The sequence below is a fragment of the Nicotiana attenuata genome, unplaced genomic scaffold (genome assembly GCF_001879085.1).
Source record: "Nicotiana attenuata strain UT unplaced genomic scaffold, NIATTr2, whole genome shotgun sequence".
NCBI lineage: Eukaryota > Viridiplantae > Streptophyta > Magnoliopsida > Solanales > Solanaceae > Nicotiana > Nicotiana attenuata.
In genome coordinates, this window is record NW_017670704.1 from 441,139 (window position 1) to 463,403 (window position 22,265).

Consider the following 22,265-nt stretch of genomic DNA (forward strand, 5'->3'; position numbering starts at 1 on the left):
AAAAAGAAAAAAAAATTATTGCATAATTTTAAATTTACAAAAAACCTCGGCTCAAGGGCAATCAAACACGAGACCTCTGGTTAAGGAGTTGGTTATTTGTTGTTTTTTCTTGTATCTATGTCTTGCCAGCTATTTTTTCTTATTTAATATTTTCTTCTTTATTTTAATAAATGTAATTTCTTTGTCAATACAGGGACCTTGTGATTTTGGAGTCTACTCCACTTAAATCAATCATATTCTATGTTTGTTTCAATTATGATTAATTATCGTAGTAGAGCTGGAAGCATTAATGTATAAATAAAATACCCAGAATCTAATAATGAACCTTCAATTATTAGAGAACCTCATAATTTGCCCCATAGAGAAAAAATCACTTTTTATTCCAACTCCATATCTATAAGCAATCAGATGATAAAGTACACCTTATAATAAATCGACTAATAATTCATAAAAAGTACACAGATACAAACTACACCTTATAATAAATCGACTAATAATTCATAAAAAGTACACAGATACAGTCAAACCTTTCTATAACAGCCTCATTCGTTCAAGATTTTTTTGGTTGTTATAACGAAGTGCTATCATAAAGAACATATATTATAACATAACATAAAAATTGATCTAAAAATAACCTACCTTTTATAGTAAATGGTTGTCATATAGCGATATGTTATAAAGAGATCCGACTGTATTTTCAGTATAGTTATTGAAACAAATATATCTCAGTCGAAAAACACAGAAATCAAAATCAAAAAATATGAGGCTGATAATTTTCCCATTGTACTGCTCTTTCTTTTGACAAACTAAAGACAGGTTATATCCTGTCAATGTCAATCAGATGAACAATCTATTTAGGCCAAATGATATTAAACAAATCTCCAAAAGGTAATTCAAACCGATAGATCATTAAAAAAAACACCAAAGACAGCACACTAAAAGCAATTGTAAGAACAAATCCATAATTATCGCGATCATTTCTAAGGCTCACTTCTAAATCAATAACTCAAGTAGAAGATACATCTTCCGAATCCTAGGAAAACAGGGGGTATACATTCTATGTTGACTACAAGCGACAGTTGAGTTACACCAAATGTCATTGAGGTCCAGCACCTGAAACGAGGACACACTGAGGAAGGATTGCGAGGACACACTGAGGAAGGATTGCTCGTCGTTGTTTTACTCCCTAGCAGAACCAACCGTTGAACTTCATAATTGGTTCAATTGGGCATATAACTGGGGTTGCCTAGCTCAAAACTCTAACACAGAACTAATATGTGGACTCATGGAACATTCATAACTTGAATGGACTGCAGCATGTCAGAAACAGCAATGATGAGGTCACCTGACTTGATCATGCCCCGAGCTTTTAGTAAGGAGAATGTCTTGTTGAGGTTGCTTTCCATATCATCGGAGAAACTCAAGCGGAAAGGCATTAGACCCCATTGCAGGTTCAGGCGTCTGCGTACAGATGTTGTCGTTGTAAATGCAAATATTGGGCAGTCAGGACGGCAGCGTGACAAGAGAGATGCCATGTGCCCATTCTTGGTGTAAACAAAAAGAGCATCAACTTCCAAATTGTTAGCTGCACAGCACAACAGAAATAAGCATTGGATCAAACAGTAAGACTAGAATATAAAAGACCATGATTCGAAATTAGGATATGTTTTCTTCTCCTGAGTTCAAACTTTCATCAATATGCTCAGAACAAAGTACTTGCTATCGTCCCACAAAACTGTAATGTAATACTTCTGGAAGATATTAAACTTGCTCCCACTCACATAAAGAAATAAAATTCTTACGAGAATCACTTTCAAATAACATTTGCCTCTTCCAGCTTGGAAAGAGAGGCTTGGCTTAGTTAATCTTTCATTTTCCTCTTCTATTTCTAGAACGTACTTTCATGAAGATGAACATTGAAAAGCTAATCCCATTCAGTAACCTTAATGGCGGTGGTGTCCAAGCTAGTTGGCGCGCACCTCGACTAATTCCACCAGGTACCTGCTATATCCCACCAGCACAGGTACCAAGTAACTTTGCCCACCAAGGCTTGGGCAGAGTTACCTCTTTCATTATTTAAGATAGGAAAAGATAGAATGACCAAAAGAGTACCTGAGTGATCAGCCCAAATTCTGTATTTTCTCAACCAAAAGAATCTACAGCAGGACAAGGCAGTTCGTATGAATTGTCCAGAAGGCAGCATCATGGAAGGCAATTATATAGAGAAGTAGAGAAGATTACGGTCCTTTATACAAAGGCAGGGTTATATTCAGAATCCTTTTTTTGTATTTATAAATTAGTGTAATATTCAGGACCATCTTCTTTATGAAGTGTAATATTGAAGACTCCTTCAATATATGATGACTATTAGGGTGGGAAATGCGCTTTTTGGTTTACTCCCACAACTCATTTCATTAGTATTTGAAAAAGGTAGTAACATTTTCCAGTTGCTTGAAAAAAAGTCTGAACTGAGAGATGACATGTTTGAAAAATGTGGTTGAGAAGGCAATAGACATCTATGTTAAGTTTTTGTCAGCTGACTGCCAACCCACATACAAATATATAATCAGCCTTATTCTATCCAATAAATAGCATAGAATAAGTACTTCATACCATTTTGTAAAAAGAAAAGGCAGATAATATCTACTTATTTATCTTTGCAGCAGTACAGTGTAAAGATTTTAAACTATCAGGGAATTAAAAGCTTTGTGGTCAATAACATTCTTTTGCAGATGATAATTAAATGTGTTTGCTACCCCCCCTCTCTTGATAGTGACATAATGTTAGACACATGTAAGGATGACGTGCACTTTTGTACATACGCATCTTTTCATACACATCCTTTTTGAAGAATTAATAACCTTAATGTATTTGAAATTTTAACAGAGACCAAAAAGCACACGGTCAAAATGACTTTATCATAAAGCATTACAAGCCTTCATGTAGAGGTCCAAGGAATCTCCACTCCACCCCCAGCCCAACCCCCCAAGTGCTCTAACCGTCCACATTTTTTTGATAACCGAGAAAATCCACGAAGGCCAGCTGGCCCGCAGTCTGAACCTCAGTGGAAATGGGCCTGCCCGTCTACCCTTCTCCACTTAAATACCAGGCATTTTCCTAGAATAACTGAATTCTCCAAAAACTCATCCTGAATAACTATATTAATTCTTAAATGTGTCCAAATGATAATTTTTCAGACAATAGTTGACATGCTGCAAGGATGAGTATTTATTATTTGTAGACACTTCTCAGCATTCCCTACACTTTGAACCATAAATAGAAATTTACTGTGTTTTTTATCTGGTTCTAGCGTTAAGGCATGCAATAACCATGAAAATCTAATAGCTGTGCATCAGAACCAGAATATTTGAGATTCATGATACTCAAGTTGTTCTGACATAATTATGAGGGTTTTATTATTTCCACCCTTAATTGTTTCTAACTATGTTGAAAATTGAGCAGATCAGAAAAATTCCTCATATCATGCAGCTTTCTGTTAATTCTCCTATTTTTCAGATTTATTTCTTGCTTGTTTATAAACTATAAACATGCCCAGTTTCTTGAAGTTACTTACTCACTTTATAAATATTGGGAAAATGCTAAAAGAGCTTTACAGTTTACACGCAGTGAAAATGCTAAAAGAGCTTTACAGTTTACACGCAGTGTGTGAATATTCATGATTTTCACTATTTTACCATTTAATTAGTCTAATCTGAAGGTAATTTTACATCTGCGGGCGATAAAACAAATTTAAAAAAAGCAATACAATCAGTATTCACAAAAATAGAATCTTACCCATCTTGGCGGCAGAGTTGCAGATCTCTTCTGAAATACTATCTGAAAATGAAGATGCTATGGATGGCAATTCAATAACTTCATGGCGTTTCTGTTCTCTCCACATTCTTTCAATTCTCAAGCTAACACTTCTTAGGACAGTCAATGCCTTCTCAGGAAACTGTCCCATGGCTGACTCACCAGAAAGCATCAAAGCGTCCCCCCTTTGCCTAACTGCTTCAGAAACATCAGCAACTTCAGCTCTAGTTGGAATAGGGTATTCAATCATAGATTCCAGCAGCTGGGAGGCTACTATAACAGGCCTATTCAGCTGCCTGCATATCTGGACAATCTTTTGCTGCTCTGATGGAACCTGTTCTAATGGAATTTGAGCACCAAGATCTCCTCTCGCAACCATAGCACCATCTGATGCCTGGATTATCTCTTCTAAGTTCTTCAATGAGTCAATGCTCTCTATTTTTGCTATTACAGAAATATCACTGCACAGCACCGTCAAGGTGGATATATGAATAATTTGATCACTGATAATCTAACATCTTAGTGATATTTGGAAGTAAAAAGGTGCATCTTGCTAAATGCACCTTTCCATGCTGAAACTACATTCTTACCTATCCCGAGCCCGGGCTTGAATGTAGCTCTTAAGATGCTTAATGACTTCAGCAGACTTGACAAATGATACAGCAATAAAATCAACACCCTCAGCAATACCAAAGTCTATGTCTAGCCAATCCTGCAGCAACAAAATTCTTGAGATAGAGACCATCTAAATGTACTAAGTTTCTTCAGTGAAGCAAAATTAAAACAGCTGTATACATGGATCCTGTGTTAAATTTGGTGGAAGTAGATCGCAGTGTATTCTAAAAGCTATTATACTAGAAGTCACAGTACAAAATTTTTGTCACACAGGAGTAAAGTCGTCAGATTCAGCTATTAAGAGTTCCTAGTTCCGTTTAAAGTTAGAATATCTGGAAATTTTAGCTGATATAAATTACTCTTTTGTCCCATTTTGTTGTGTATGTTCTGATTGGGGTGTGTTATTAAAGATTTAAGTAAAAAAATGATACACGCGTTTAAGAGCAATAAGTCAAAAGGTAGAGGGAAAGTTATGTAGCCCGGCTGGTTTGTTATCTAGCTGAACTTCCACCTTATTGATAGGGGTTCGATTCCCCACCATGTAATCCCCTCCGCGTTTCCCCTCCCCCTCCCCCTCCCCCTCCCCTCTATGAGTAAAATAAATTATTCTTCTAAAGAATCAAGAGGTACAGACACAGAATTATTATTTTTGCAAATAAGAGAGTTATAATTAGTGGGAAAAACTTTTGAAGTACAATGCCTACTCAAAATGTGAGCAAACATTTACGGGAAAAAGTTAAACAATTATCTGGAAGAAGATCCTTGGTGCTAGGTATAAGAAGAATGCAATTTGGCAATTGGGAGAAAGTAGATACCCTAAATTCTAATAATCCCTCCTTCCCAAGTTATGTAATGACAAATGATTAGGCACAAAATAAGTTAATTTGATGCCATTGTACTATTAGTAGTAGTGGAAGAAAATACTGAAGTAGTAGTCCAAATGTTGGTTTGATAGGAAAACCGTCACATCAGAATTTTTAATTTGTGCTTGTAAGATGAATTTGAATACCTGAAATTTGTCAAAGGTGTATCCAATGATAATATTAGTAGAGTGGTGTCAAACAATTTTCCAAAATAGGAAAAAGTGTCGCGTGAATTGGAATAGTGAGGGTATTAATGGTCCGAGCTATTGATTAAATTAATTTTGACAAAATTAAGGTGCAACATAACTGAACTAGATAAAAGGTGCAAAATAAGAAAAAAAGTTCATGTCAAAAACAGCTAAACCAGAGATGTAGATCTCAATTGTAACTATGTAAACAAAACTCATAATTATATTCAAAGGATCTGGAAGGAATATAGGTGCAAACCTTTGAGGAAATTGTTGGAAGCATGGCATTGCGTTCCCTTACTAGTTTACCATCCCGCCAAAACGTCAGATTAGCCCGAGGTAGAAGAAGTCCAGGATCTGTGCAAAGACACTTAACATCTGGGCCAATTTTCTCAATCACTTCAAATCTCACCATTCCACCATCTACTAGTAGCTCATCACCCACTTTCACATCTGCAATGAAGTCGTTAAGCCAAAAATTAAGCGAAAATTAAAAGTTGATCCAAGTATAAGGAGTGACAGTGAAAACATATAGAAAGTCTTGGCAAAAATGATCATTTTATTTTTGCAGAGCCATCATAATTAACAGTTTATAGAGCAAACCTTCAGCAAAGCCATCATAGTTAACAGTAACGGTGCGTTCTGGGAGTGGTGGATCAAATGAACGAACAGTGAAATTCCAAATTTCACCATCCTGTATAAAGAGAATAAGTAGCTGTTACACATTTATCCACAATAAGGGAAACCGATACTATTCACTGTTCTCCATAGCCCCCAACAGAATTTCACAGATTATGCTGGTGTTCAATGTTCTTTCTAGCTCTAAAATGCATAAAATTTCAAGCAGATACAAATGCCGAGACCAGTAAAGCAGTAAAACAAACTAGTTTTGCAACTATCTCTCAGGTTATTCTCTCTAAAAATATCTTGGAAAGAAAATTCAGTTCAAAATTGTAGCAAAGATCCAACCACTTGTGCCAAACAAACCCATCTGACAAGTTTTTCAATGATTTAACACAGCTNGTTACAATTCCATCATTGTGATGACAACCTAAGTAAGGTAATGGCTTATTATAGAAAAAGGTTGGAGCTATAAATTACAACAGAAAATCCAGCAGGTATTTTTTTTTTTCTGGTTTGTAATTAGACCATACTTTATTCCTAATCTATTTCTGAAATAATGCTTACCCGTTTTGTTTAATTTTATGGATTTCTATAATAAGTCAAGAAGGTTTCGGATTATACAAAGATACAATTCTACTCTTAANAGGGGGCTTAGGACAGTTATATATCATTTGATCCCCACTTCTCCCCCGTTGGATCAAGCCAACCTCGACGGCTAAGATGAATAATAGTCTAAACGAGGTCGTTTTGGTTAAGTGAGGGAAATGGGTCGGGTAAGGCAGAACTGGGCCTGATTTTGGGGCTATTTGGACGGGTATTAGGAGAATAAATGATTGGGCTTGGGGTTTTAATTGGATTTGGCCCAAAATCTGATTTCTCTAATTCTTGACAACCTTTTGCTTCTTTTCTCTTTTTTTTTTCATTTTCAAATTTTATTAACTAAAAATAAAAATCTGATTTAATTATAAAATTAGCTTAAGAAACTTATTGCTCTTTAAAAATTAATTAAGTCCTAAAATAAAAGAAAACTATAACAAATTCAAAAATTAAGAAGTTAAAATGCAAACTGAACTTTTTTTTGGTATTTTCTTTCATTTTTGTAACATTAATTAAATAATTAACCTAAAAAATATAAAATTGGATCCTAAATGCAAATGCAATGTATTTTTATATTTTTATGAATTAAATAAATTAAAAATACACACAAAAATGCAAACAAACACGAAAATTATGCAATTAATTCCTAAAAACCAAATAAAAGAAGAAAAATCCTAATTTTGGGGATTCTGTAGGATAATTCATACAAGGCAAAAATCACGTGCTCACAACTGCCCCTCTTTGCTCGGAGACACGAAGGGTTTTCGGGAAAAGATAAAATGAGCAACGATGAGGGATTTTTTCCTGCTTGGCACTCCATGAGAAGCATTTTTGAAAAGTGTCTGACCGAACCTTGCTTCAGAGGTTGCCTACATATCCTTGGCTATAAAGGAATCAAGTCAGTGTAGTTCTAGAAGTTTTGGTAGCTGGGACTACCGGGAAGCTGTGATTTCACTGTTGCTGCTGCTGCTACTGCTTGCTAACCCCCTTATTACACCAAAAGGAAAATCAAAAGCTAAGCTAGCTAGGCCTGTCAACTACGAGTTACAAGATTCCTATCTATAAATCTCTTGAAGCTTGATCTTGAGTCTTAGCTGGTTTTTGTTGTTGACTCCGATCTGAATCTTGATGCTCGTCAGCTGCATGTGCTGGTTCTTTCTTCAGCATTGGATCAAAGCGGGACATGCGAAGCTTGTGACTTTAAATCAAATTTTGAGCAGTCTGCATCTTTGTCTGCTTCATCATTCTGAATTCACTTCTTTTTTGTTCTTTTCTTCTTTTCTTTATTCTGGACTGAGGCTCATTATTTCGACCACTTTAGATCCTGTGCCTCGGGATCAAACCTGCTCAGATGCCAAAACAAATGAACGAAATTTTTCTGCCCCAGTTTTCACTAGGAAAATTTCGTGAGTTATTTGTGACAAAGATCTGAACTTATTCTTCATTGAAAACAATAAAAGTCAGGATTGTGTATCCTTGGGAATAGAGAATGCAGTCCCGAATCGGGAAGATTGCCAGGTTATGCTGGGAAAATGACTGGGTTATGCCGAAAAAGAAGGAAAGGGTCCTTGGGTTATGCCGTGGAGGAAAGAAAAAAGGTCCTTGGGTTATGCCGGGGAGGTCCACGGGTTATGCCGGTATAAAAAGGAAAAAGATCCTTGGATTATGCCAGGGAGGTCCACGGGTTATGCCGGGATAAAAGAAAAAAGGTCCTTGGGTTATGCCAGGGAGGTCCATAGGTTATGCCGGGAGAAAAGNTTGCCTGCATATATCCTGATTCCAGCTTTGTTTTGCACCCACCTCAGAATTTTTCAATGATTTAACACAGCTTTCCAAATGGCAAGTCATGTTTGCTGACACCACACAGAGAGTATAGGTTATTTTTATTGTATCAATCAGGCAGCATCTAGGCCCCATCAAGTATTTGTCAAATTTGTAAAATCAGTTTTCCTCTGCAGATTTAGGCAAAAAAAAAAAAAAAACACTTACAGAGGGCTCAATTCAGAGGTTCTAAAACTACTTTCCAGCTTCAAATGTAGGCACCATTTTAAATTTACCCACTTTTGACTTAAAGCACAAACTTTTGTAGTTGAAGTTTATTTTATTTTATTTTTTTGATAAGGTAATAAATTTCATTAATGGTCGAAATTTGCTAAAGTACCTATTTGTGGGAATTAGCGATATTTGGTTTGGTTCTGTTGTGGTGTGAGAAGAATCGGGGTTTTTTGGAAGGTGCAGACTTTCTATTTGTGTGCATTTTACTGTAATTGACTAAGGTCTCTAATGGGTGTTCAGTAGCTTCGTAGAAGTCCTTATCTAGTACTAATAAAAAGAATTACCTTCCTAGTCGTTTCAATGAGGTACTTTTACTTTTCTCGTGTTTCTCTACAAGTACTTATGAATATATGTCAAGAAATTACTTATCCATAAACCAGAATCTGGTAACAAATTCCTGCTTGCTGCCACTGTAAAACTTTTTATTTCACGCAATTTCTTAAAACGAACGGTCATACCAAATTCAAGCTGAATATATACCTCAGCTTTGGTGGATGAACCTCAGCCAATCCCAATTAATTTGGGAGTATGTATTCAAAAGACAGAAGGGGAGCCTTGGAGCAACGGTAAAGTTGTCTCCGTATGACCTATAGGTCACGAGTTTGAGTCGTGGAATTAGCCATGGATGCTTAGCTTATGTCAAGGTAAGCTGCCTATATAATTACACCCTTGGGATGCGGCCCTTTCCCTGACCCTGCTTGAACGTAGGATGTTTTGTGCACAAACTGTCCTTTTTTTATGTACTCAATAGACAGTTTAACATTCTCACCCTAAATATTGTGACCGAGAGTAATACTGTCAATTAGACTAATTGGTGTTCGGTATGATTCATGTATCAAACGCTTAACAAAGTGCCAAAAAGTACTTCTTTTACAGAAGCACTAGAAGGTACTTATCTAAAGCTACACGAAAAGTACTTTTTCTTTCAAAAGAGTACTGGAAAAATCACTTAAAAGCTACCGCACACTCCCAAATAGAACCTTAGTTTATTATAGCAAAATGCACTGATTTGGAAAGGTTGCAGAATCCTGGTTTTTTTATTCTTATTGACAATTCTATTGTTTCTAACTACCAATCTTGACAGATATGGGCAGCCACTCTACCCTTCTCCACTCCACTTAAATACTAAACTTAGTTCACCAACATGATTCAAGCTAAGCAGAGCTTCCCGGTTCCTCTTTTTTTAAGGAAGCAAAGCATCCCAGCTCTTCTTTTTTTTTCTTTTATGACCGAGAGATTCGTCCAGGCCAACCCTTAGAGCCAACCCCAGTCTTCAAAACTCGAGGATAATGAGCCCCCCCCCTCCCCCCTCCCCCTCGCCACTTAAATACCATGCTTAGTTCCCTCCCAATTCTAGTCAACAACAATAAAAGGAAAGTACTTATAAAAGACAAATTAAGCTAATTCCAACAACCAACTGCTGCTGTTAAATAAAAACATTTCACGATTATACCTCAAGACTTATCATGATCCAGATTACAGTATAAATAGAGATAAGCTTATAATTTCATGAAATGAAAGGGATAGTTATACCAAATTCAAACTGAATACTCCCTCAGTCTCAATCTATGTAATGTTGTTTGACTATGCATGGAGTTTAAGAAAGAAAGACTTCTGAAACTTGATGTCTAAAACAAAGAAAGGTACTGATTTGGAACAAACTAAAAAGTAAAGTACATCACATAAATTAGGACAGAGGGAGTATGTACCTCAGCTTTAGCAGAAGAAGCGCCGCCAAGATCTCCCATATGAATCTCACTACCTTCAGTATCCATCATAATAGCTACAGCAAACCCTTTCTCCTCATTCAACCTCCTCACTCTCTCAATCACCATACGATGCCACTCACGTGTTCCATGGCACATATTTATCCTAGCTACATTCATTCCTCCCTCAGCTAATGCCTCCAGCTGCTCAAACCCACACGTGGCAGGTCCGATCGTGCAAATCAACTTTGTCCTACGTGTACTCCTAAACCCGTTCTCCTTTAACTCCGCCTCCGTTACTGTATCCACTTCAATCGAACTCGAATCGGTCCCCGGTGCAGCATTACGACCGTACTCCTGCGTCGCACTCGATAATACCCCTCCTGAACCATTCTCCGATACTAACACCCGCAACGTCTGCGACTCGTCGAGATCTGACCCCGCTGACGCTTTTGCAACTAACGTACGCAACGATTTCTTCACCGGTAACCGTAAACTACCGGTTGACGGTAAAACTGACGGCCTTGAGATTGTGAAAGTCGCCGGAGAACGTGAAGAAGAGGAAACGAAGAAGTTAAGAGCTTGCGACATCGTTTTTCTCAGTAGGATTTTGAGATTTAAGGAAATTTTCGGTGATCGGGTTGAAGGTACGGCGAATTTATTGGGATTTATAGCGGCCGGCGGACGGCGGAGGTAGTTAACGGCAGGAAATGAGAGGGAAATGGAGAGAGTATTTAGTGTGAGTGAGAGTAGCTTTTATATAGGGAGAAAAAGGAAGGCGGAGATAGCGAAGCTGAGAACTTTGTTATTGTCGTTGAACAACATCAATAAAGACAAAAATGTTGGAGGATATACTCTACTGTAAATTTTCTTATATAATTTAACTTATTATAACATGTTACTTTCATTTATTCTATGTTACTCCTATCATTTAATTATCTCTTTAAGCATTAATGCATAAAAATTATACTAATACGTAACTAAAATTTAATACATATACATTAATAATAAATTTTTATACTATCACATCTATGCAAAATGCATTTGTGACTTAAGGATAAAATATAACAAAAAAAAAATACAAATATCGATAATAATACAAATCATGGCGGAATACGACTTGCATATGTCAAATGTGACTTAAACGCTACTTATAAATTATATTTGTCGAATGCAATTTATAATACTATTACATACATCCCTAAGTTTTCACCATTTTCGATTCCCATTTTGGACTTACATATAAGTTATATATAAATTCTTCTTCAAAATTTTAATTCTTCTAAGCAAAATTCCTATAATGGTAAACCCCGTATAATCAATTATTGCTAATTCCTTAAACAAATATACGACCCTATTTGTAGATTGTGGCTCAAAAAATTAAAATAATATTTGGTGAATTTTAAAGGGCAAAACTGGTCGCTACATATTAGTTTAGCATATTGGCCATTATTTTAATTTATAACTCGAAATATAGAATTTTAAGTTGGAAAAATAAATTTAAGAAGTTTTTTAAATTTTTTACTCACAAAACTTCAACTATATCTTGCTAATCTTTTTTAAATCTCAACCAAATAATATTTGTTGCCCACGTGCAAGTTCATTAATGCATATGTGACTTTGTGTTGAATCTATTTAGACTTTTAGTAAATATTTGTTGAAGAATTTTATTATCAATATAGGAGAAACCTCTTCTATTTTTTTTTAGATATGTCATTCTCTATATCAAATTATAAATAAAAAATAAAAAATTTAAAAAAAGAATTTATATGTAACTGATAAGAAAGTATAAAGCGAATCTATATATATTATATAAAGCTAGGCATAGACAAGATGATGTGGCACCTCTCTATGGCCTAAAAGATCATTTATCTTTTTTCTCCTTTTTTCTCCTTTTTTTGGCTTTTTGTCTAATTCTTTTAATAACAAATTCAATATATTACACTCATATTCTTCATTAATGACACTTACTGCTAATGAGCAATCACTACATACGTTCAAATATTAAAACAAAATGAGGCCCAACTTAAGTGCAGCTGCCGTTACAATTCCATCATTGTGATGAAAACCTAAGTAAGGTAATGGCTTATTATAGAAAAAGGTTGGAGCTATAAATTACAACAGAAAATCCAGCAGGTATTTTTTTTTTTCCTAATCTATTTCTGAAATAATGCTTACCCGTTTTGTTTAATTTTATGGATTTCTATAATAAGTCAAGAAGGTTTCGAATTATACACAGATACAATTCTACTCTTAAGTTTTACCGTTGTTTGCTAATTTTATGGGACTTTTATTCCCCTATCTAGTATAAATGTGTACTAATTCTCAAAGTAGTGTTTCCTTTGATTCGTTTAAAAATTTTGTTTTCTAAATTTAATTTATCTTATTTTTCACTTTAAAGTGTTTATATCATTGCTGCTTTTTTTTTCGTGTTGTGTACGATTTACGGGCGTAGCAATGGAGATTACAATGTCACAACATAACCCTTTCGGACATAGATCTGTTCAAATGACTCGGTGTTAGATTCTTTCCATATTCACTTATGTTCTTGAATTTTATTTGAATCTCATTCTTTAGCTGGTTTTTTTAGTCTTCAATAAGTAGAATATATATCTTGAAGCTTCACAATGATGTATCTACTTCAAATTAACTACTATAGTTTTAGTTTAGAACTGGGTTATTTATCACTTGTATGAGATGTTGATATTTTGTTATTGTATGTGGGCAAGTAAAAGATATGTGAATTAGACTTTAGTAAATTTATTTACTTAGCATAGTTTATCTTCATATACATCAAGTACCTTTTTTCCAAGTATATCTTAATACTTTTTAGACTTTAAATTTTTTGACATATAAACGGATAGTTTTATTTCACAAGACAAGTAATTAACTTAAGTTAAAATACTGCAATATATTGTATTGTATGATGAACACAACGTTTGGATAGATCTTATCGTTTGTCGTCGTTTCATGATGTCACGCATTAATAATATGAAGAATAAACTTGTAATATTACTAAAATAAAATTAGAATACGGAGTAGAATTATTATATAAAAAAGTAGGGTAAATGATAAAATATGATTATTTAATAATAAGGAAGGGCAAGATGAGAGAAAAAAATAAGGAATTGGGCGAATTACATCTCCTATCACTTGGTCCAACAACCCATCAGAAAATGACCCACGTTTGAAGCCCTTACCCAGTGTAGCCCAGGTTGTACATAACCTGAAAATTACTTTTCACCATGTTGCCCACCTCTTTTTTCTGTGTTCCCCTTTTTTCTTCGTTCTTCTTCTTCTTCCCATGTCAACCTTTGCACCACAAAATTTCTCTACTATTGTTATTCTCCTTCAATTCTTTTCCGGATTCCAATGGTTAACTAAGGATTTGAAAAATAAAAGTCGCTATTACAGGTGGTTCGAAGATTCGATTTCGAAATTGAGTTTTCTGATTTGTTAGTATGCCCAAGGAAGAAGAAGAACACGTGAAGCTCCATTGATAGAATTCATTTGTATAATAATGTATAATAGTGTATAAACACTACTTATACACTATTATATTTCTTCTTCTTCTTCTTCTTCTTCTTCTTCTTCTTCTTCTTCTTCTTCTTCTTCTTCTTCTTCTTCTTCTTCTTCTCATTCTTCTTATACACCTATATACATAGTGCATCAAGAATATTTTCACTCTGTGATTATACATCTTTATACACTATTATACAATTATATACATGTCACACCTCCTTTTTTACACACCACCCCGAAGGATAGTGTATAAGGGAGTTTTTCCAATTTAAGTGACATTATTCGAAATGGGATTATTTATTCAAATTTGTTCAGAGTCGCCACTTAGGATAGTTTATTTTCTGGTGTCCCAAGTCACCGGTTTATTTTAAATCCCAAATCGAGGAAAATTTCGACTTTCCTTTTGAAGTCTGCGAACCAGAAATTCTGAATAAGGAATTCTGTTAACCCGAGGGAAGGTGTTAGGCACCCCCGGATTCCGTGATTCTAGCACGGTCGCTTAAACTAACATAATTGGCCTATTATCTGATTTTAATACATATTTTAGCCTATGGTGCAATTTTAAACTTTAAACCGCTTTTATTCATTTTTAGGAAGATTTCAACGTTATCTAAAACATATTTTTGAACCGCGTCACATGAAATGCACCCGCAACCCGAAACACATTTTATTCAACGTTAATAAGATTTGGATTTGGGTCACATGAAATGCGCACCCGAGTTTAGGAAGGTAAATTATTAAAATAACGCGCCTAAAGCAACTACGCGTTTGCAACTTTGCGAGGGCCATGAAAATTCGCTAAATGGCACGCCTCGAATTCTAAGGATTAAAACAAGATTAATTAAATGAGGGCCAAGCATGTGGGATTTTATTTGGCGCGGCACACCTCAATTCCATTTTAAAAAGGGTATTCAAACTAAGTTCGAAGGGCCATAAACTACTTGTATTATCTAATATGGCTCACCTCCAATCTAATTTTTAAAGAAAAGTCAATTAATTATGATAGAGATGGAAACTCCAGGAGTTTAGAATTTATATTGCTAAGGATCCCAAACCAATTGATATCCATAAACCCAGCGAGAAGGGGAATGAAGCCAACAAAATCAAACAGGCCAAAACGAGGCCTAACGCCCTATCCCAACTCTGGGCCGGCTGTTTTGTGTTCAGGCCCAATGAGCCTGATTCGTGCAAAATAATGCACAAGTTGAATGCTCCGGAGTTGCATATCGAACCCGTATAGTAGCGGAAGCAATCAGATTTGGAGGTGACAACAAAAGAATTTTAGGCATCTGTATCTTTGAAATTTGACAATGCAAAACCATCAGATTAAATTAACAATTTGCTGGGCATTGAAGAACTGACTAAAGCTAACTGAAAACTTTTCTAAACCATTTTTATTAAAAACACATTCAGATGCTAATTAATGAAACCATAAAAAAGTTTACAACTATTGAAAACCATGAAGACCAAACAATTATGCTCATTCCTCAATTTCCACATCTGAACATGCTGAATAAGCCTTTCAACTTTCTACCACTTTCTAACTAAAATCAATCACATGCCAGAACTACTTCATGAAGAAAAGGAATACTAACCAAGCAAAATAGCATCTGACACAGTCTCTTTGTCACTTAAAACTAAATACTATGCTACCATATAGCCTACAATTAATCCTTCATAGTTTCCATGCTTCAGGAGTGACAAGAGTTCAATTATTACAACTAAAACATATCTCTAACAAAACTACTAAAGGGCAGTACCAAATCTGCATCTACAACAGCAGTAGGATCTGTATAACCTCAGTAATCGAAAAGCCATTCAAATTGAATAAGCTACTACTAACTCTAATCAAAGGGATCAACATATTGTGCATATTAGATGCATAGGAACTTAAGCAACCTTAGTATTCAGCATAACAAGCTAAGATTTACATAGAGAAAGGACTCAAATAGCAAGCTTAACACATAAACAATACACACGACTGAACATCAAGCTCCAAACTTCCATTTTCTCATTTCACTTTCAACTTGAAGATCACATTATGCAGGTTTCAGAATATGTACCTGGAGATTGCAAAAAGGACAAGAAGTGAGGGCAACAAACAGCTACAGCAGCAGTGTAACAAGGTCCAGCAACAGCAAAAATCCAATTTCCAAACAAAAGAGATATGAAGCAAGCAAAACAAGTCTCAATCGAACAGCAACCCAGGAAGCTTCAGAAACAGCCTTTAAAACCAAATTCAATCCATTTTTTAAACCCCAAATGAACCAGAAAATATTTCAGGATTAGAAAACTTCAGGAAATCACCCAAGAAAAACCAATGGAACAGTGTTTTTACTAGAAATTTTCAGCCGCCTTGCTTTTTTTTGGATTTTTTTTAGCTCTTCAAAATCTGACTTCAGCTCTCATTAGCAATGCCTTTATAGGCAAGCTATTAGGGCAGCAGAAATAGGCTAAGTTTTGCATTTGAGCTCTTTTTTGAATTTTTATTTTTGCTACTTAATCCCTAATCTTCTAACTTGCTTGCCAAGTAAGGCTCTTTTAAGCTTCTAGGAAGCTTCCTAAAGCAGTTATTGAAAGATTCCCTAACTAAACTACCCAAATTACCCTTCAATGACCCTGTTTTTACCTTGATAGACCATCTTGGGTCAAATTGACCAGGCTAATGGGTCTACAGACCCAAATTAAATCCCCTATCTGGACTAATCCCTTTTTTCGGATTCAATTTCAATTCAGAAAGCAAAACGAGTAACAAAACAGGCCAACCATTTGGGCTCAAACAAATTTGCGAACCAATTGCCCTATGTGGCCCAAAACTGAAATAAAATTAGACTAAACCAAAACAGACTTAAAACAAAATTCTAATTGATGGTGAAGCCCGGATGCCAAGACGACACGGACATAGAAAAGGAGATGAAGAAAGACGACCAAAAACAATGCAAGAAAAGAGAAAAACAAAAAAAATGACCAAAAATGAAACAGAAACACCTAAACAGCCGGCCAAGTTATGAAATTCTTCTTCAACCTCACGATTTTGACCAAAAGGGGTCTCAACCATGTGTTTTCAAATGAAAACACATGGTCGAGGTCCATTGTGGCCTCAATCATCAACGAATCCTCCGATTAGGGTTTGACAGTTTTAGGTCTTATCTTCCAATTAAGATTCGACGGACTAGGGGCATATTTGAGGGAAGAGGATGATGTATTTGGGATGAGGGAGGCCTGGTGGTCCATTGGTGTTAGTTTGGGGTCGATTGGTGGTGGCGCCGCCACCGAAGAAAACAAGGGCGGCGCTAGGGTTTCTCCTTTGAACTGAAATTTGAGAAGTTCCAGGGAGTTTTGAGAGGGATTGTTTGGAGATTTGGGATGGGGAAGGGGAAAGGAATTCATGGTGTAATTTTGGGGCTGATTGGTGGCCGGCCGCCGCCGTAGGCGATTTCCGGCAGGCGGTGGTTTAGGGCGGAGCTTGGTCTTGAGGCTCTGAGGTGATGAGAGACGATTGGGGGGGGGGGGGTTAGGGGGCTTAGGACAGTTATATATCATTTGATCCCCACTTCTCCACCGTTGGATCAAGCCAACCTCGACGGCTCAGATGAATCATAATCTAAACGAGGTCGTTTTGGTTAAGAGAGGGGATTGGGTCGGGTAAGGCAGAACTGGGCCGGATTTTGGGGCTATTTGGACGAGTATTAGGAGAATAAATGATTGGGCTTGGGGTTTTAATTGGATTTGGCCCAAAATCTGATTTCTCCAATTCTTGAAAACCTTTTGCTTCTTTTCTCTTTTTTTTTCATTTTCAAATTTTATTAACTAAAACTAAAAATCTGATTTAATTGTAAAATTAGCTTAAGAAACTAGTTGCTCTTTAAAAATTAATTAAGTCCTAAAATAAAAGAAAAGTATAACAAATTCGAAATTAATGAGTTAAAATGCAAACTGAACTTGTTTTTTGGTATTTTCTTTCATTTTTGAAACATTAATTAAATAATTAACCTAAAAAATGTAAAATTGGATCCTAAATGCAAATGCAATGTATTTTTGTATTTTTATGAATTAAATAAATTAAAAATGCACAAAAAAATGCAAACAAACACGAAAATTATGCAATTAATTCCTAAAAACCAAATTAAAAAAAAAATCCTAATTTTGGGGATTCTGTAGGAGTAATCATGCGAGGCAAAAATCACATGCTCACAATACATAATGTACATCTTTGTATAAAAGTGTATAACATTGTATAAAATTGTATAAGCATCTCTGACGAAATTTTTGTACGATTTTCACTTGCAATTCTTGTATAAAACTAGTCCAAATCTCCAGCAAATAACTTCAAACTTTGTATACAACCTACTTAGACTATTTTAATAAGTTCAAACGATACCCACTTTAAATTTCTCACAAAATCATAATCGAAATTTAACAAGATTAGCATTAAAGGAGATGAGATTTTAGGTTTCTCGCGTATGTTTTTGCGTTTTGTAGTTCTGATAGGTATGTATAAACCTGAAGATATACAAAATCAAAAAAAAATCAGAGAAATATTGGTTATGGAAGAAGGCACGAATGATTGGGTATGGAAGAAGGCACGAATGAGTGTTGACTGGATGGGGAACTGATTTTTTTTGTTTTCAGTTTTGTTTGCATATGATTCTTTTTTATTAATTAAATTAAATATTTATGGGTGAAAAATAAGGAGAGATGTACAATAGGGGTAGGTAGGAATAAATGAGGTTGTTATAATTAGAGGGAATGGGAAAAGAAAAGATCTTATTGATATTTGGCTACACATTTGCAAACTTGTAACTCGGCTAAAATAGTGCAAGTCAATTTATGGAGTGCATTATTATGTAATTTTGTCTATAAAAAAGTAGGGTAAATGATAAAATATGATTATTTAATAATAAGGAAGGGCAAGATGAGAGAAAAAATAAGGAAACAACGCCACACCACCAAATTCGTCGTTTCATAAAGTGACACTTTTCGTCGTTACGTAACGATGAATTTAATAATACGATACGATAAAATTTAAGTAACGACCAAAATAAATATTATATTTAAAGTAACAATACGAACGATGCAATAGGTAACAACCATCCAAACAAGCAGTAAGAGCCGCTTCATAGACCTTTTATGCTAATTAAAACAAATCAATTTTAAAGTGCCTGGGAAAACTGTAAAGTTGCTCTACTTCATACAATTTAAACTCCTTGAAGCAGTATGAGATCATGCATTATTTATAAGTCGATGTGTTAAACTATGTATAGTGTGTATATATATAAAGTTGGACACAGAAAAGGTGACGCGATATCTCTCTAAGGTCATCTTTTTTACTTATTCTTTTCTCATTATTTTGCAATTTCACTCAATTCTTTCTATTTAATTATGTTTCTTAAAAAAATCCAAAATCTAGTATTAGTAAAGAAACAATCGGTTACAAAATTCAAAAGTCACTATCAAAAGTTACAACCATTATTTATAGTCCAAAAGTCTATAGGTATGCTTTACTAAAAGTTACAACCGTTACTAATGTTAATAACCATTATTAGTATCTTTAAATTAGACCCATGTTTATTATGATTTATGGATAATTATTCATTATTCATGATTTTTTTCCTCCTTATTAGAAAAGAGCAAGTGAGAAAGGTTTAACTTTAAGCCTTTGAATTTTAGAATTCTCATCATCTCAAGGTTGAAAATGAAATCATCTGTAGATGTTTTTTCTTTAATATCTTTTACTCCAACAGGTTATTTGTCAATAAAATCATCCTGATTTATGTTTGAAGGAGACAAGGGGACAACCAGGGAGGAGGAAAGTTTGAAAAAATTATATAGTAGAAAAAATAATTCGACTCTTTAAATGTTAATATATTCATATAAGATGAAATGGGGAGTACTTTACATTGAATGCATGGAAATGTTTATACCTCCATTTTATATACGATAACAATTTTTGTATTTTCCATTTTCTTCCATTAAATTTATGGTTTTTGTATTTGTAAAAGAATTATTTTTTTATAACTGCGTGAAGCGCGGGCAAATACACTAGTTTAATAAATACAACTGCATTCAAGATGAGACAGCTTTGCGGTCACTAAATGGACTATGGACTTGTAAATTACATTCAGTAAATCCGACTTATAAATTGTATTCGCTAATTGCAATGACTTATAAGTACTGCGACTTTTAAATTGCATTCCTTAAATGCGACTTCAATTGTGACGTATATTCTGTAAGCTGACTTCAATTTACTGATTGCGAGTTATAAATCTCATTCACTGATGTTCTTATAAATCGCATTCATTGATTACATATTATAAATAACATTCTTTGATTAATTTTTGTTAAAAGAGGAAATGGAGCTGGGTTAGAGAGAGAGAGAGAGAGAATTGCATTTCTTCGTTCTTAATTACAATGTGCATGTACATACCTATTTATACAACTTCCTAACTAGCTAACTTAACTATCTGCTAACATAGTCCTTAGCTAACTAATTATGCAACTAACGAAGCACTACTCTATATCCATCAAGTACAATTGTAACAACTTTTAATATTTTCTACACTCCCCCTCAAGTTGGGTGATGAAATACATTAATCATCCCCAACTTGCATAAAATTTCACTATGCAGTTATTTCCAGAGCCTTAGTTAGAATGTCTGCAACTTGCTCTTTGCTGGCAACATGTTCTGTCTTGATTAACCCCTACTGAAGTTTTTTCCGAATGAAATGACACTCTATCTATATGTGTTTGGTACGCTCATAGTACATGGGATTCGATGCTATTTGAAGAGTTGTCTTGTTATCACAAAATAACTTCATCGGTAGATCAACCTCCATTCCCAGTTCCTCTAACAACCCATGCAACCAAACCAGCTCTGCTACTGTAGTTTCCATACTCATATACTCAGCCTTAGCTGAGCTTCTTGATATTGTACTCTACTTCTTGGACCTCCCGGAAATTAGTGAGTCTCCCAACTTTATAGAATAACCAGTAACAAACTTTGTAGACACCATACAAGATTCCCAATCAGCATCACAAAAAGTAGTGATCTTCCTAGACTTGTTACTGCTCATCAAAGTCCTAGGCCTGTCTGACTTTTCACATATTTAACCATCCTTAATGTAGATTCATAGTGCGACTCTTTTGGTGCATGCATAAATTGACTCAATATTTGGAATGCAAAGGATATATCTGGGCATGTGATTACCAGGTAAAGCAGTCTTCCCATCAATCTCTGATAGGGACTTCTGCCTTCCAGCTTTTTATCATTGTCAAGTTCAAACAATTTATCATACTCCAAGCTAGTGAGCTTCTGATTCTGCTCCAAAGGGGTTATATCTGGCTTTCCTCCCCCTAAGCCACATTTTGATATCAACTCTAAAGCATATCTTCTCTGGTTCTTGAGTATGCCCTTGGATGATCTAGCAAATGCTATCCCTAAGAAATACTTCAACTCACCCAAGTCTTTCATCTTAAATTTGTTATTAAGTATGTGCTTGGCCTCTTGTACCAGCTTGATGTCACCACCAGTAATAAGCAAATTATCAAAACACACTAATATTTATGACAATGTGTGTATCCTGCCTTTTAGTAAACAGGGAATAATCCAACTTGCTTTGAGTAAAACTTGAGTTGATAAGAGCAGTGGTAAGCTTCAAGTTCCACTGCCTACTTCTGTTTGAGGTGATACCATGTTAAAAGGGGAAATGGAGCTGGGTTAGAGAGTGAGAGATTGAGTCGGTTAGAGAGAGAGAAAATCTCAATTGCATTTCTTCAATCTTAATTACAATGTGTACATGCCTATTTATGCAACTCCCTAACTAGCTAACTTAACTATCGTCTAGTATAGTCCTTAGCTAACTAATTATGCAACTAACTAAGTACTACTCTATATCCATCAAGTTCAACAATTACAGCTTTTAATATTTTCTACGATTCTTATAAATCGCATTCTATTATTGCGACTTATGAATCGCATTCAGTAATTGCGACTTATATGTCAAGTCGCCTGCCTTTACTAACTGGTTATATTTGTTACGATCAGACCCTTTAGAGGTTTAATTTTTTCTACTAAGGTTATTAGTTATTTTGATTCAGATACCTAAACATGTGATTTAATGTTTTAGTATTTGTATTGAGTACGTGTTCTTTTATAATTTTGAAGGTAAAAAATAAAATATGGGAGCTTTCGTATCGAGATTATGGTAGTTTGGATTAAATAACGATTGCATTTAGGAGAGGTCGTTACTACTAATCCTACTGTTGGTAGTAATGTTGAGCAA

General features: G+C 35.0%; 1 protein-coding gene across 1 annotated transcript; it reads right to left on the reverse strand.

The window, feature by feature from the left end:
- Positions 1-761: 761 nt before the first annotated feature.
- LOC109242490 (pyruvate kinase isozyme A, chloroplastic) lies at positions 762-11,089 on the reverse strand. The gene is made up of 6 exons (XM_019409339.1): positions 10,465-11,089; positions 6,083-6,173; positions 5,739-5,932; positions 4,404-4,525; positions 3,796-4,274; positions 762-1,585 (listed from the first exon to the last, which is right to left on the reverse strand). The coding sequence occupies exons 1-6, from the start codon at positions 11,050-11,052 to the stop codon at positions 1,284-1,286; spliced, it is 1,776 nt and encodes a 591-aa protein (XP_019264884.1). The 5' UTR covers positions 11,053-11,089; the 3' UTR covers positions 762-1,283.
- Between the last annotated feature and the right edge of the window lie 11,176 nt (positions 11,090-22,265).

What these genes read in the sequence shown, in the direction of transcription:
- LOC109242490 (XM_019409339.1), bottom strand. Translation starts at nt 11,052, where the DNA reads ATGTCGCAAGCTCTTAACTTCTTCGTTTCCTCTTCTTCACGTTCTCCG. An exon ending in CTATGATGGCTTTGCTGAAG is followed by an intron (nt 5,933 to 6,082) that starts GTTTGCTCTATA and finishes ACTTCATTGCAG; the next exon opens with ATGTGAAAGTGGGTGATGAG. An exon ending in CAACTCTGCCGCCAAGATGG is followed by an intron (nt 1,586 to 3,795) that starts GTAAGATTCTAT and finishes TGTGCTGTGCAG; the next exon opens with CTAACAATTTGGAAGTTGAT.